Consider the following 12,661-nt stretch of genomic DNA (forward strand, 5'->3'; position numbering starts at 1 on the left):
TGAATTATGGTTTTCTCAGGGTATATGCCCAGTAGTGGGATTGCTGGGTCATATGGTAGTTCTATTTTTAGTTTTTTAAGGAACCTCCATACTGTTTTCCATAGTGGTTGTATCAATTTACATTCCCACCAACAGTGTAGGAGGATTCCCTTTTCACCACACCCTTTCCAGCATTTATTGTTTTTAGATTTTTTTCCTAAAAACTTAGGTTATTGATCCTTTATTCTTAAGATCAACCATGAAAAACAGGTCATTGACAAATTCAAACCAAAATAACTTTCAAAGTATAATATATTTTAATAAAGAAAACAGTTTTATCTCAATTACTAAGAAAAGTGAATATTTAGAGCAGAGATTAAAAAGCTATTCTATGCCACATGCCATATTGCTTGATATACTGCTTTCAAACATCTCCACCAATACCCTATTAAACGGTAAGTTATGAGTATAGAAATGGATATTTTTTTCCATAAATTAAAAAAAATCTTATTCACACCTATGGAAATAAAAACTAAAAAAGAGATCTTCTGAATGAACTTTATACAGTGATAATAAACCTAATGTCATAGGATTTCAGAGTTGTAATTCACTTTAGAAGCCATACACACAAACCAATCCTCCATTTTCTTACAAGTGGGAAGACAAATTTGGAGAAAATCAATTGCCCAGGGCATGTTAATGGAAGCAGTCTGACACAAAGTAAGGACTTCTGACTTCTGAGACTGTGCTCTTTCTACTACACTGTTTCCAAATCCTGGAAGCATGTGCATGTCTGGGTATATTCATAGATACATTTGTGATTAATATTTGACTCCCAACTCCCAGAGTATTAACCTGATGCAGAAGATGGCAATTTCTATCCATGCTAAACCACAATGAGAGTAAATAGTTTCTTTAGTTTCTTTGTAGGGTATCCAAAGTTAGAATGCATTTTTTAAGCCTCCTTTAATCTAATTCTCCCATCTGTAAATCAGCGGTAAATATGCATGGAAAACTTGAAATGAGGGAGAAAAGATTTTCATAAGGAAATAATAGAGAAATGTTTTTTAAACCTTTTTTATTTGAATGACGTAGTATCTGATACTGAATGATCATGAGGAAAGATCTGTGTTGACAGCATACCAATCCACCAGACAAAATAAAAAATTACTACTCACATTTTAAATTTAGAAAAACTAAAGCATTTTTAACACTTCACCATATCACAGACAGTTTTAATGATAATAAACCCTATTATCTTGCTATGCAATCTAACTATACGAAAATATAGTTTGACCATAATGACATCAAATTGAATTTAGTTAACAAACAAATGTGCATAGCCCCATAATTAATTCAAACTCACGTATGATCTTCTATCTGATCGTGGGTATATTTAATGCTATGGAAATGAGATTGCTCTTCCTATATTGAAGATCCAACTCAAAAAAACCCAATAAAGCTATAATATTTGTCTTATTCACCCAGCCCTCTTCTATCATTCAACAATAGGGAACATATCATGAAATCCTATGTAGTACAACTTGCCAAGTTAATTTTCCCTCATTTAAATAGGAGATCTCTTTTTAAACTCCTGTGGGACTGAAAGTTACAATCAGAAGGTCAAAAGAGAAATAAAAGAATGTCAGCAGAGAACTAAAAGGCAAAGTCACCTCACTTGTAGCTGTTCCCCAACAAAGTCCGGTTAGGCCAAATCTCAGAGCAGGTAATACTTTCACTGGTAACTGAGAGTTAACTAAATTATTCAAAGAACATCAACTAATTGAAGAAGTTGGCAAACCTGTTGCCTAGAATAAGGCCTTTTAAGGTTAAGTAAATGACACATTTTACTTTTCATGTTTCATTATGCCCAGCTTGGACATGGTATTAGGGTAGAAGTTGGATGAATCAATCCTAAACCAGGGATCTTTGCTATGGCAATATCATTTTTAAAGTCACCAAAAGAATTACTTATAGAGTTATAATACTTCATATAAGAGAATAAAAATATTAATACATTTTCATAGTTCCCTTGTCTCCCTAAAAATACTTTTTAAAATGCTTTGAACAACAATTTAACTTTCAAATTTCAAAATAAATTTAACCAGGAAAGATGAAAACTTCGTGTAAAATCAGCAAAAATCTTGAACTCTTTGCTTTATTTCCCCCTTCTCTTTACCTGCATACCTATCTATCTGCATGTCTACTTATCTACCTATTTGCATATAGACAGAGAACAAAAGCAGCTCCTCTTTCAGTTACCTGCTTGGTGGAGAAGACAGCGACCTCTGAAGATTGACCCCCGAGTTCATGTCATGATAGTATGGTTGGCTTGGGATTTCTCCAATTGGGAAGTTGACTCCAGTTCCCTGGGTTATGGGCGCTGAGGAATGAAACAACAACACCAACAAACATTGGGAATGCCATTTACTGTTGTCATCTCTGTTCACATGTAATAATCTAATATTTTCCATGCCTCTGGGCAAGGATGAGGGGAACTCTCTTTACCTTAAGAATCTAATACCAGCCATTCACTGGGTAAGACTTGCAAACATCCTCACGATGCCAATGTTCAAGTGTGGAAACTTGAGGTGCGCTGACTGGTTACCCCTTCTCCACTCCTACTCCCCAAGCTTCTTCACTCAGTCCTTTGTGTTAGTCGTCACTACACCTGTCACCCCACTAGTCTCTAGATGCGCCACAGGGAACAATATGTGTTGCCTATTGCTCAGCACCAAGCAAGGCACTTTGTACTAAGTCAGATCTCAAAAACCAAATTACTGTTAAATAAATCGAATTAGAATAGTTTCACGAAAGGCGATTGTTATTTTATAATAATGTTAACATTAATGTTAGACTGCATTAGAAATCATATTTATAATTATTTGATATAAAAATAATTCTTGTATTAGGACAGGTATATAAGTAAAATTGACAAATATGAAATAAAAGTCAAGATTGTTTTTCCAAAATACATATTCAGGTTTCATATATGAATGGTGAGTACAGTTTTACTCAACAGCTATGTTTTGTTTTTAAAAAAGTTTGTATGCCCAATTTCATAAGTCATTTAAAATATACTCATGGAGTTTTATACTTTAAGGTATTATTTTATAAATCAAGAAGTCTTTTTGAGTTTGTTGATGTATTAAGAACTGAAAATTTTAATGTAATATTGCTTGTTGTACAATGGATTAAATCTTTTCAAATTTTAAAAATTGGTTTCTAGACATCTTGAATAAATCTGTCAGACAGCATGCTGTGTTAGAATGAGTAGGGTCTTGGGAGACAGACAGCCTTTTATTTTATTTTATTTTTGCGGTACGCGGGTCTCTCACTCTTGTGGCCTCTCCCGTTGCGGAGCACAGGCTCCGGACGCGCAGGCTCAGCGGCCATGGCTCACGGGCCCAGCCGCTCTGCGGCATGTGGGATCTTCCCGGACCGGGGCACGAACCCGCGACCCCTGCATCTGCAGGCGGACTCCCAACCACTGCGCCACCAGGGAAGCCCTAGACAGCCTTTTAGTTTTAACTCCCTCTGTCACTTATTGGCTATGTGCCTCAGTTTCCTGAACTGTAAAATGAAAATTAGAATAACCTATCATATATGATTATTTTGAGGATGAGATGAGGTAAGGAGTGATAAAAGTCCAGCATCATGCCTAGTGTATAATGGATATTCAACAAATGTGAATTCCCTTCTTTCCTTGCTTTCTTCCCTGAAATTCTTCCCTGGCAACCTAGAGTGGTCAGCAAAGATGAAACAGTTCAAAAACCCGCACAAAGCTGGTGAACTGGTACTAATGAAACTATTTGCTGAAGATTTGTTCATTCAATAAGATATTGTGCCCATTACCGGCAGGTGCTGCAAGGGACACAAAATAGTCTAAGATAGTTCCCGTCCTTAATAAGACATGCTGGGCAACAAGTTGAGTAAACAAAATACTCATGAAAAACACGGAGATACAAGCATAATGCGTTTTATAATGAAACCTCCAAATGAATGACATGATCAATAAATGCTATAGGATTTCAAGGAAAGAAGAATCTGATACAAGCTTGAATGGGCCAAGAAATCTGTGGAAAAGTCACAGCTGGCCCAGGGCTTTGGAAGGTGAGTAAGGTACTAAAGGGAGGTTACTCGAAACAGCAATTACTACGGGAGCAAGGTCATGGACAGAGATGATATACAAGATGGAGGCCAGCCAGGTTGGTGTCAAAGGACAATGCTTAAGAATAGTTTCTATTTTTTCACCTGTTTTTATCAGGCCTTCAAGATCTCCAATGAGAGAAAGCGTATACTATGTGGGGCAGGAAAATTTTGGAGCCCTTGAAATTCACGCTAAGAACACAAAGTCTACGTAACCTTCCCCTCTCTCCAAACTAACCACACGTTGAGTAAAAAATTCCAAAGGGACAGCCGATTTTCAAGGAATTTTTCTTACTCAGAATTTTTAATAAACATTTGAAATGTGTTCACTATCAGTTGAATCATACTTCAATTGCACTTCACTATCAGTTGAATTGTACTTCAATATCTCAGGCAGGCTGAGACTAACAAAGTATTTTTAAAGAAAATATGATTAGGAGGTGCATGCTTTATTATAGAGAAACAATCAAGGAATATACAACGATTATCTCTCCCCATTAAAAATTAATCAATACATACGAGATTAGTCTCAGCTCTAAAACGCTGGAGTTTCTGCCTTCTGTTAGGTTGTTCATATTATATAATATGCTTTAGCCTCATTTTATACAGAAAATATTAGTGTTCAATGTGCAACTATGCCTAATGGCTCGAGTTCTTTGGACAGTTAAAATGTAGCTGCTTGTTGTGGCTTGAGGTACACCAGAGGTTAAAAAAAATGCAAGGTAAGAAATCCCACAGTAACCACATGCTTTAAAATTTATTATTAGAACCATGTTCTATGTGACATCGGAAAGCAGAGTATGTGCTGGAAGGAGGCATTTGAGGGGCTCAGTGAAAGTAAGCAATCTGTTTGGCTTCCAACAGCAGTGATGGATACAATTCAAAGAACTGAGTTACCAACAGGAAACTTACAGGTTATATCTTATATCAACTATTTGCAATTTATTAAGCTCATGCAATATTTAGGCAAAGATTTGTAGTTTCTATTTAATAAACATATGGCTTGATAGTCAACACAGATTGCTTGACCGTAAGCATACTAGGTATAACTTATAGGAAAATGATAATTAAAAATCTGTGGAAATTTTGTTTTTTTCTAAGTTTTCTTCCAGAAGGATTCTTCCAAAGTATCAAGAAAGCAATAGTGGAATCTAAACAAACAAACAAACAAAAGACCAAACTCAAAGAAAAGGTTACCAGAGGTGGGTGTTGTGGGGGGAGGGAGAATTGGAGGAAGGTGGTCAAAACGTACAAACTTCTAGTTATAAAATAAATACGTATTGGGGATGTAATGTACAACATGATGACTACAATTAACACCGCTGTAGGATATATAGGAAAGCTGTTAAGAGAGTAGATCCTAAGAGTTCTCATCACAAGGAAATAACGTTTTCTCTCTCTTTTTCGTATCTGTATGAGATGATGGATGTTGACTAAACTTACTGTGGCATTTCACAACATACGTCAGTCAAGTCATTATGCTATACACCTTAAAATTATACAGTGCTACATGTCAACTAAATCTCAGTTAAACTGCGGGGGTGGGGGACAAGACGGAAAATCAAGCTTTAGTCATGGCTTAAGCAAAACAAGAACAAAAACACTTTGTCTACGGATTTACACATGAGCACTGTAAAATTTAGTGTGCATTTTTACACTAAATGGGAGATTACGGAAATTAAAGTAGATTAATTACGAACAGGGCCAGATTCTAAAACAGCACACAGGCACAAAATTTATCTAATGACAAAGGGCATGAGAACAGCAAGTCCCAGGCAGATGTGCCTGTTTAAAATCCTCTGGAAAAAGCTACATTGGATGCAAAGATCAGTGTTAGCACCTCTCCCAGAGAGCAGCAAGGGGCCTGAAGGCTGCAAATCATGTTTAAGAGGCTGCCAATACCCTCTTAGAAACCAAGCTCAGAAGAACCTCGGATTCCAAGGGTTAGAGGCCAACCCTTAATCTCTCTTATTGTTCTCCTCACTCCAAAAGCTGATCCTAAATCAACTTTTAAGATGGTGATAATATCATTCACCAGAAAGATCACTATCCTAAAACTGAATAGCTTCATTAGCTAAAGTCAACATGCACATTAGAGGGTCATATGAGAGTAAAACCCCAGAGGACAGAAACCATTAACATACCGTAAACCCTCAAGAAGTCAGAATTTGTGATATACAGCATAAGGGTTGTGCTGAAGTTGGTGTTTACTTAGCAAACCCTTATTTCATAAACAATGAAGTTCAATTGTGTAAATAAGATTATAATGTGGATATATTAAAACACTTAGGAGAATAACTTCTCAAGCATTTCAGAGATACCTATTTACATATGGAGTAGAAAATAAACGCTGAATAAAGTAACTAATGAATGAATACAGATAATTAATATACTAATTACAAATTAGTACTGTTTGTTATAACAGATAACTTAAAAACCTCTAGGAGATGACAATATGAATTAAGAATGAATGGTATATGTTAAATTTACCTCATTTCTGAACTATTATAGAAAGGTGGGTTTTTTTTAAGATTTTTTTGATGTGGACCATTTTTAAAGTCTTTATTGAATTTGTTACAATATTTCTTCTGTTTTATGTTTTGGTTTTTTGGCCACAAGGCATGTGGGATCTTAGCTCCCAAACCAGGGATCGAACCCGCACCTCCCGCTTTGGAAGGTGAATTCTCCACCACTGGACCACCAGGAAAGTCCCTAAAAAGGTATTTTTTAATCTATTTTTATGTTTCAAATTCAGATTTCTCAAAATATCAATCTGGGCTTTTAAAAGTTCTCATGTGGCTCTCCTACAGCATCTAGCATAATGTTACCTATAATGAGGAACTAGTAATATTTTCTGACAGATGACTCTACTGTCCTTCTCATAAGAAGGATGAAAATATATCATAAAACTGAGAAAAGTACAAATTTAAACAAATAATTTCATAATGTCTCATAACTGTAGCAGCATAGCCTCTCTGCTAAAGATCAGTATGGGGAAACACACACACACACACACACACACACACACACACACACACACACACACATCTTTAAATACCCCCTTCCTTACATGATGCCATAAAGCAGTAGTAAGTAAGTCAGGCATGTTCCTTTCCAAATTAAAAATAAACATAAAAAAGTTCAAATATCACAGGCCTTTGCACAACACATATTGATCAGGAAAAACACACAAGGCTCATCGCCTTGGTGAATGAAGTAAATGAAAGTAGACCATCAGAATCCTCTTGCCCAGCAAATATGAACCCTGTAGGTACAGGCATACAGGATATTAATTTGGTCTCCTTCACTGCCCCCAAATCAACAGACCCAGGGCAGAAGTCTTTGGGGCATACATTTATCCACTGCAGAATTACGTCAGAAAGGATGCTACTAAGTCTTAAATGCTCATGTACAGAACTCTCTGAAATACAGGCTGTTTGCACTAGCCACTTTAGAAATCTGGACTGTTTGAGAAACTACAGTTCCAAAGACAAAGTCACCTACTACCTTGGAGATTATTTCACTCAACGCCATGCTAAAGCACTACCTATACTTACCCTTAGTAACTCATTCTTGTTTGTTCTTTTTGGATCATCATAATTCTTGTTCATGACCTCTGAATTTGACCCAAGTGAAAAACACAACTTAAACAGGCTCCAGAGTGCCCCTACATCATCTGAATAAATCATTCCAAACTGTGACACTCTCTATCAAAATGTCAGGTGAAAATATACCCTTCAAAGTTACATAAATAAGCTAAATCAGAGAAGAGAGCAAGTAGAAATGAGTCACCCCCTTTAGCATAATCAATGAGATAAGAACTGCATCTTACATGTATTTGCACACAACAGTAATAACTAAAAGAGTTGATCAAGGAAACTTCCCCCTTGCTTAGTTAGCTGGCCAGGTGAATTTACTCGAGAAAATTCTCATCCAGCCTGCAAAGAATGGTGTCTCAGGTGAGGTGGCCAATGAAAACAATTGGACATTGTTTTGGATAACAATGCTTTCTATCTATATCCAGCTACAATCTGCAAAGTTAATTTCTGCATCCCTCTACACTCTGCATGTTAGTGTGTATATCCTGTACATCTCCAAGCCCTCACCAAAATGTTAGCAAAATGAAAAAGCACTTATCTACAGGAAACTTATGTGGGTTATCATAACAACACTGAGTACATTTAATTAATCACACTTCCTTTGATATAAATGACCATCTATGGTCACAGAATGAACAGTGAATTAAACGAATACCAATAACACAGCAAGCAGAACAAACCGCAAATTGTTTTTGTACTGCAGAAAGTGTTGATTTAAATGCAAATATTTTAGAAAACCAGACAAAATATATTCACTTATGATTTCATCAAAAGGTCGGAGATTTTAAAACTCAAATTCTCCTAATACATAGCTCTCTTCATACTGTATTTAAGGTTCAAATATAAAATATTTTAAATCATACTGTATAGTTAAATAATAAGAAAAGAGTTTACTTACTTCTGGATACCCTCACAAGTTCTGATACATTGAAGACTCCAGATTTTACAAAACTATCCTCAAGGTATCCTGAAAATAAACATCAAGATGAAAGAGATCAACATAAGCAGGAAGCAAATAAATGATTAAACACTAGAATTTGTTCAAGTGTTTTAAACCAAAGGTTAGAACAAAACCCAAGTATGCTTGCAACGAAGAACTGTGAAAGCAAAACTCTTGTAAAATGCAAACTGGGTCTGTTTAAACAAACGTTTAACCTATAGAAGCTAAATAATCTCTCAGGAAAATTTTTTAACTTTCCAATTGTACAGGGCAATTGGTATGGTTTTATTTGCCACTGCCCACGCATAGGGAATGAAGGTTCAGGGGCCCTCAGCTCGGTAGCACCTGGTAGACTAAAGTCCACCCGTTAAAAAAAAAAAAAGAAAGAAAAAGGAAAACCACAGCCACAATTAGCACCTTGTTGGAATTACTCCAAAGATCTCTTGAAGCCACTGTTCTTTCACAAATCCTTCCCTGATTAAAAAGTGAGTTGCTGTTACCAGCATTCCCACCCTTGTTCCCGTCATGAATCACACAAAAGCGGAACCCGTACATATAGCAAATACTTTACACAGACCTATTTCTGTGCACCATTAATATACCTCACATGACTTCACTGCTTTCTCACCCTTGCTGCCACTCCCTGGGACTCCCTTCATTTCAAGAACTGGATCCTTTTTCTGGCGAATGTGGTGAAGCCAGACCTCCAGGAATGCCTCCCGACCCTTCCCTGACCTCCAGGTCCAGGGCTCACAGTAGCCGTGGCCCACAGGTCAGGAGCCTGAGTAAGTCAGACATGCTTGCTAGCTGGTCTAGCTCTGTCCAGGACTGCAGATGGGGATACCAGTCCTATCCCCAGGTTCTCATTCAGAAGAAGGAAGTGTAGTGAGGCTGAGGAGGGAGGGAACACCTTAGGCAGGAGGGATACGGCTACTCTCTGCTGCCCCAGGGAGAGAATAAGAGTGTGAAAATCCTCAGAATTAAAATGCTTCCAGGAAAAAACTCTAAATTCCAAGAACTGGCAATTTGATTGGATGTTACATAAAGCTTCAGGGCTGACCAAGAGATTAGATTCAGTGCAGGGATGAGAGAGGCCTGGGTGTTTTAGCAACATGGCTCACTCAAGGCAAAGAGCTGGGGTTTGACTCCTGTCTACAGTGTGCCAGTGTGGCATCTTGGAATAATTAATCATAATAATTAATAATTATTCTAAATTAATAATAATAATAGTCCTGGAACATTTAGACTCTTTGTACCTCAGATTCCTCATTTATATATTAGAGATAATAAAATTACCTACCTTACATCGATGTTACAAATAATAAGTGAGATAGAAATATAAAACCCAGAGTAGGCGCTGAGTACATGTTACCAATAAGTTAGGACTGGCCTATGGAGTCAGCAATCACCCATACACTGAAATATGCACACTGAATTCCAGACACTCTCAAGTTATTTGTAAATCATCATTCAGAAATTTTACCAGAAAGAAAGCCACCAGCCCACTTTTTAACCATACACAGCATGAAAAGACAGAAAGTCATTCAATTAGCATATATGCCTCACTGCTGTGAATAAACAGGGGCGCTGTGTATGTCTGAACACTGTTTTATATCCATCCATCCGCCTTCTTTAGAAATAGCAAAAGAATGAGAAGAAATTATGAGATCTCAGTTGGTGATAAAACTCAGGTCTCATGTTAAGTCACTGCTCTGAAAAAGATATACATTTTTAAGAGGATAATAACAAAGTGTCCCCACTTGATGCAGCTCTATTTTTAAGAAATGCCTACTTCTTCAGCAATTAATTTTGAAATTAATTTTTCACCAGGTTGAATTCATTTCAGTGATTATTGAGAAATTTCCAGGTAGACAACATTGTACAAAGTGCTAAAAGCCACTGAGACAAAAAAGGACATTGACTCCCTTTGTGTGGTTGGAGACAAAGACGTTTTAAATTTTGATAGGGTATCATTGTATACAAAGATTTCTATTGCTTTTGTTGTTTTAAGCGTAATAGATTATACTTTATTTTACATGTGGTAAACATAACATTTTATATATGACAAATACATTAAATACAGAGAACTTATTTATCATGACTACAGCCTGTGTGTTTAACCAATCAGACAAGGTCCTTACCCAACTGTACTCTGTAAAGGCCTGCCCTCATATCTTTCTAACGTAGCTGCCTCTGATCAGAAGGCCCTCTTTCCGCAGGCTCAACTCGCAGCCTTCAATGTCCAGCTCAACCACCGTCTGCTCCATAATCTGCTTTTCTACCCTCCCCTCCCAACTCCTGTGCCACCTAGAAATAATCTCTTTCTTCTGTATTCACATAGCACCTAGTTTGTTCTTACTTTATATCACTTTGCACATTCAAGTTTACCAAGATAACTTTTCAAGCCTTGTGTTTCTTCTTATTTGGGGGAGTGGCTAGGTTTTGTTCATCTCTATATCTCCCTTAACAACTAACTCATCGCCCACATTACAGTAACTACGAAATGCCTGCAGAACAAATGTAAAGTTCAGCTTTTTGAAACATGGTCACAAATGTACACCTTAATAATTTTATAACAATGAAGATAAAGATAGCTTAAGATCAAAGGATAACTCTACTGACCCTTGTTATTTTCTGGAACTTGTCTGCCGAGGAGTTTATTTAAGCTTTTGGGCAAAATGGGAAAGCATAATGATTACAGTCAGATTATATCTCTGACTGTTGTGTAATTAATGTACAACTTTAGGCATTTAGTACAAAATAACTACCAAGGGACTAGAAGGGTTCAAACAGTTCACAAATATTTATAAATCAATGAATGAGTGAATGAATAGTGAACATTTCATTTATATAAATTATACCGTGTGTAATACTTAATAACAATTCAATACATGGATATTATCTGAAGTTCATTTCCTTATTGCTCCAATGAGCAGTTAGGACTCCATTTGCTTCTAAGTCATGCCCTACTCATGCCCATTAAAATGGAGTCATGTGTGGTCCTGTCAGGAGCCGAATCCTAAGGGAGGGAAGAGCCACCTCAAGGTAATCGTACCAGCAGGAAGACAGCAAGGCAGTCACACACAGACAAATACAATGACTACCTCATAGAAAAGGGAAGGCAACTCAGAATGCTGAGGGTGCTTCTCCACTCCCTACCCCCAATTCCCCAAGTTCTAAGGAATTTGGATCTACAAGGAAAACTGAAAGATTTTACTAAAACTATGAAAGACATTGAAAATATGTCAGAACTGCTTTGGCACCCACTAGCCAAAAGGCAACACCATAGGTCCCACTGGGCTCCACTCCTGCATGGAGCACAGCAAGACTTCAGTAAAAGGAGGGCTCCCAAGGATAAGTGGTAATACCTGCTGACAATGACCTTAGAGGAGGGGGGGTGGGTGGGAATCAGGCAGCTGGGCAGCCTGAGAGAAGCACCTGAAGCAGATGGCTGCCCCCTTCATGCATCTTTGCACGCAGCACAGCCTTTACAATGGACAGGCATTACCCAAGATGAGGCAGGCTAAAGAAAAGAAACAGTGGATGACACGGTACTTGGACAGCTAATAGTGCTTGCTCACAAGCATATGAGAGAGTACTTAAGGACTCTGGCAAAATAACTAGAGAGGATCATACAGGGGGTCAGAAGCCCCGCTATACAAGACAGAGGGTAAAACTCAGCAAAATGCAGGTGCTTGCTGTTAACACAACCCCATGTGTAACCTCCAGGCTTCTGGGGCCTTCTAAAAACATGGTTTTCATGTGTTACATAGACCACTGTGAATCTAAATAGCTGACACAAAGGCCAAAGATCTTAAAGCAATCTGGAGACATTCATATAGTAAATTCCCTTCATCTACCAAAGGAAATATGAGCATCTCTGAGACAGAGCAGCTGCTTAATGGTTACTGAGCAATATTACACAACAGCTTACACCAGGAGGCAAAGAACAACTTAGCATTTATGTGATGCTGTATTTACACTACATGTATGC

General features: G+C 37.4%; 1 protein-coding gene across 5 annotated transcripts in view; it reads right to left on the minus strand.

Moving 5' to 3' along the window:
* Positions 1 to 12,661, minus strand: part of NFIB (nuclear factor I B) — a 236,600-nt gene that overhangs the window by 63,279 nt on the left and 160,660 nt on the right. For all 5 annotated transcript variants that reach the window (XM_024126838.3, XM_024126835.3, XM_024126837.3 and 2 more), the window contains exons 4-5: positions 8,626 to 8,694; positions 2,242 to 2,362 (exon numbers count right to left, since the gene is read on the minus strand). In XM_024126838.3, the coding sequence (XP_023982606.1) occupies positions 2,242 to 2,362; positions 8,626 to 8,694 (190 nt within the window). The remainder of the gene's footprint in view (positions 1 to 2,241; positions 2,363 to 8,625; positions 8,695 to 12,661) is intronic.

This window comes from Physeter macrocephalus, chromosome 9 (genome assembly GCF_002837175.3).
Source record: "Physeter macrocephalus isolate SW-GA chromosome 9, ASM283717v5, whole genome shotgun sequence".
NCBI classification, from domain to species: domain Eukaryota; kingdom Metazoa; phylum Chordata; class Mammalia; order Artiodactyla; family Physeteridae; genus Physeter; species Physeter macrocephalus.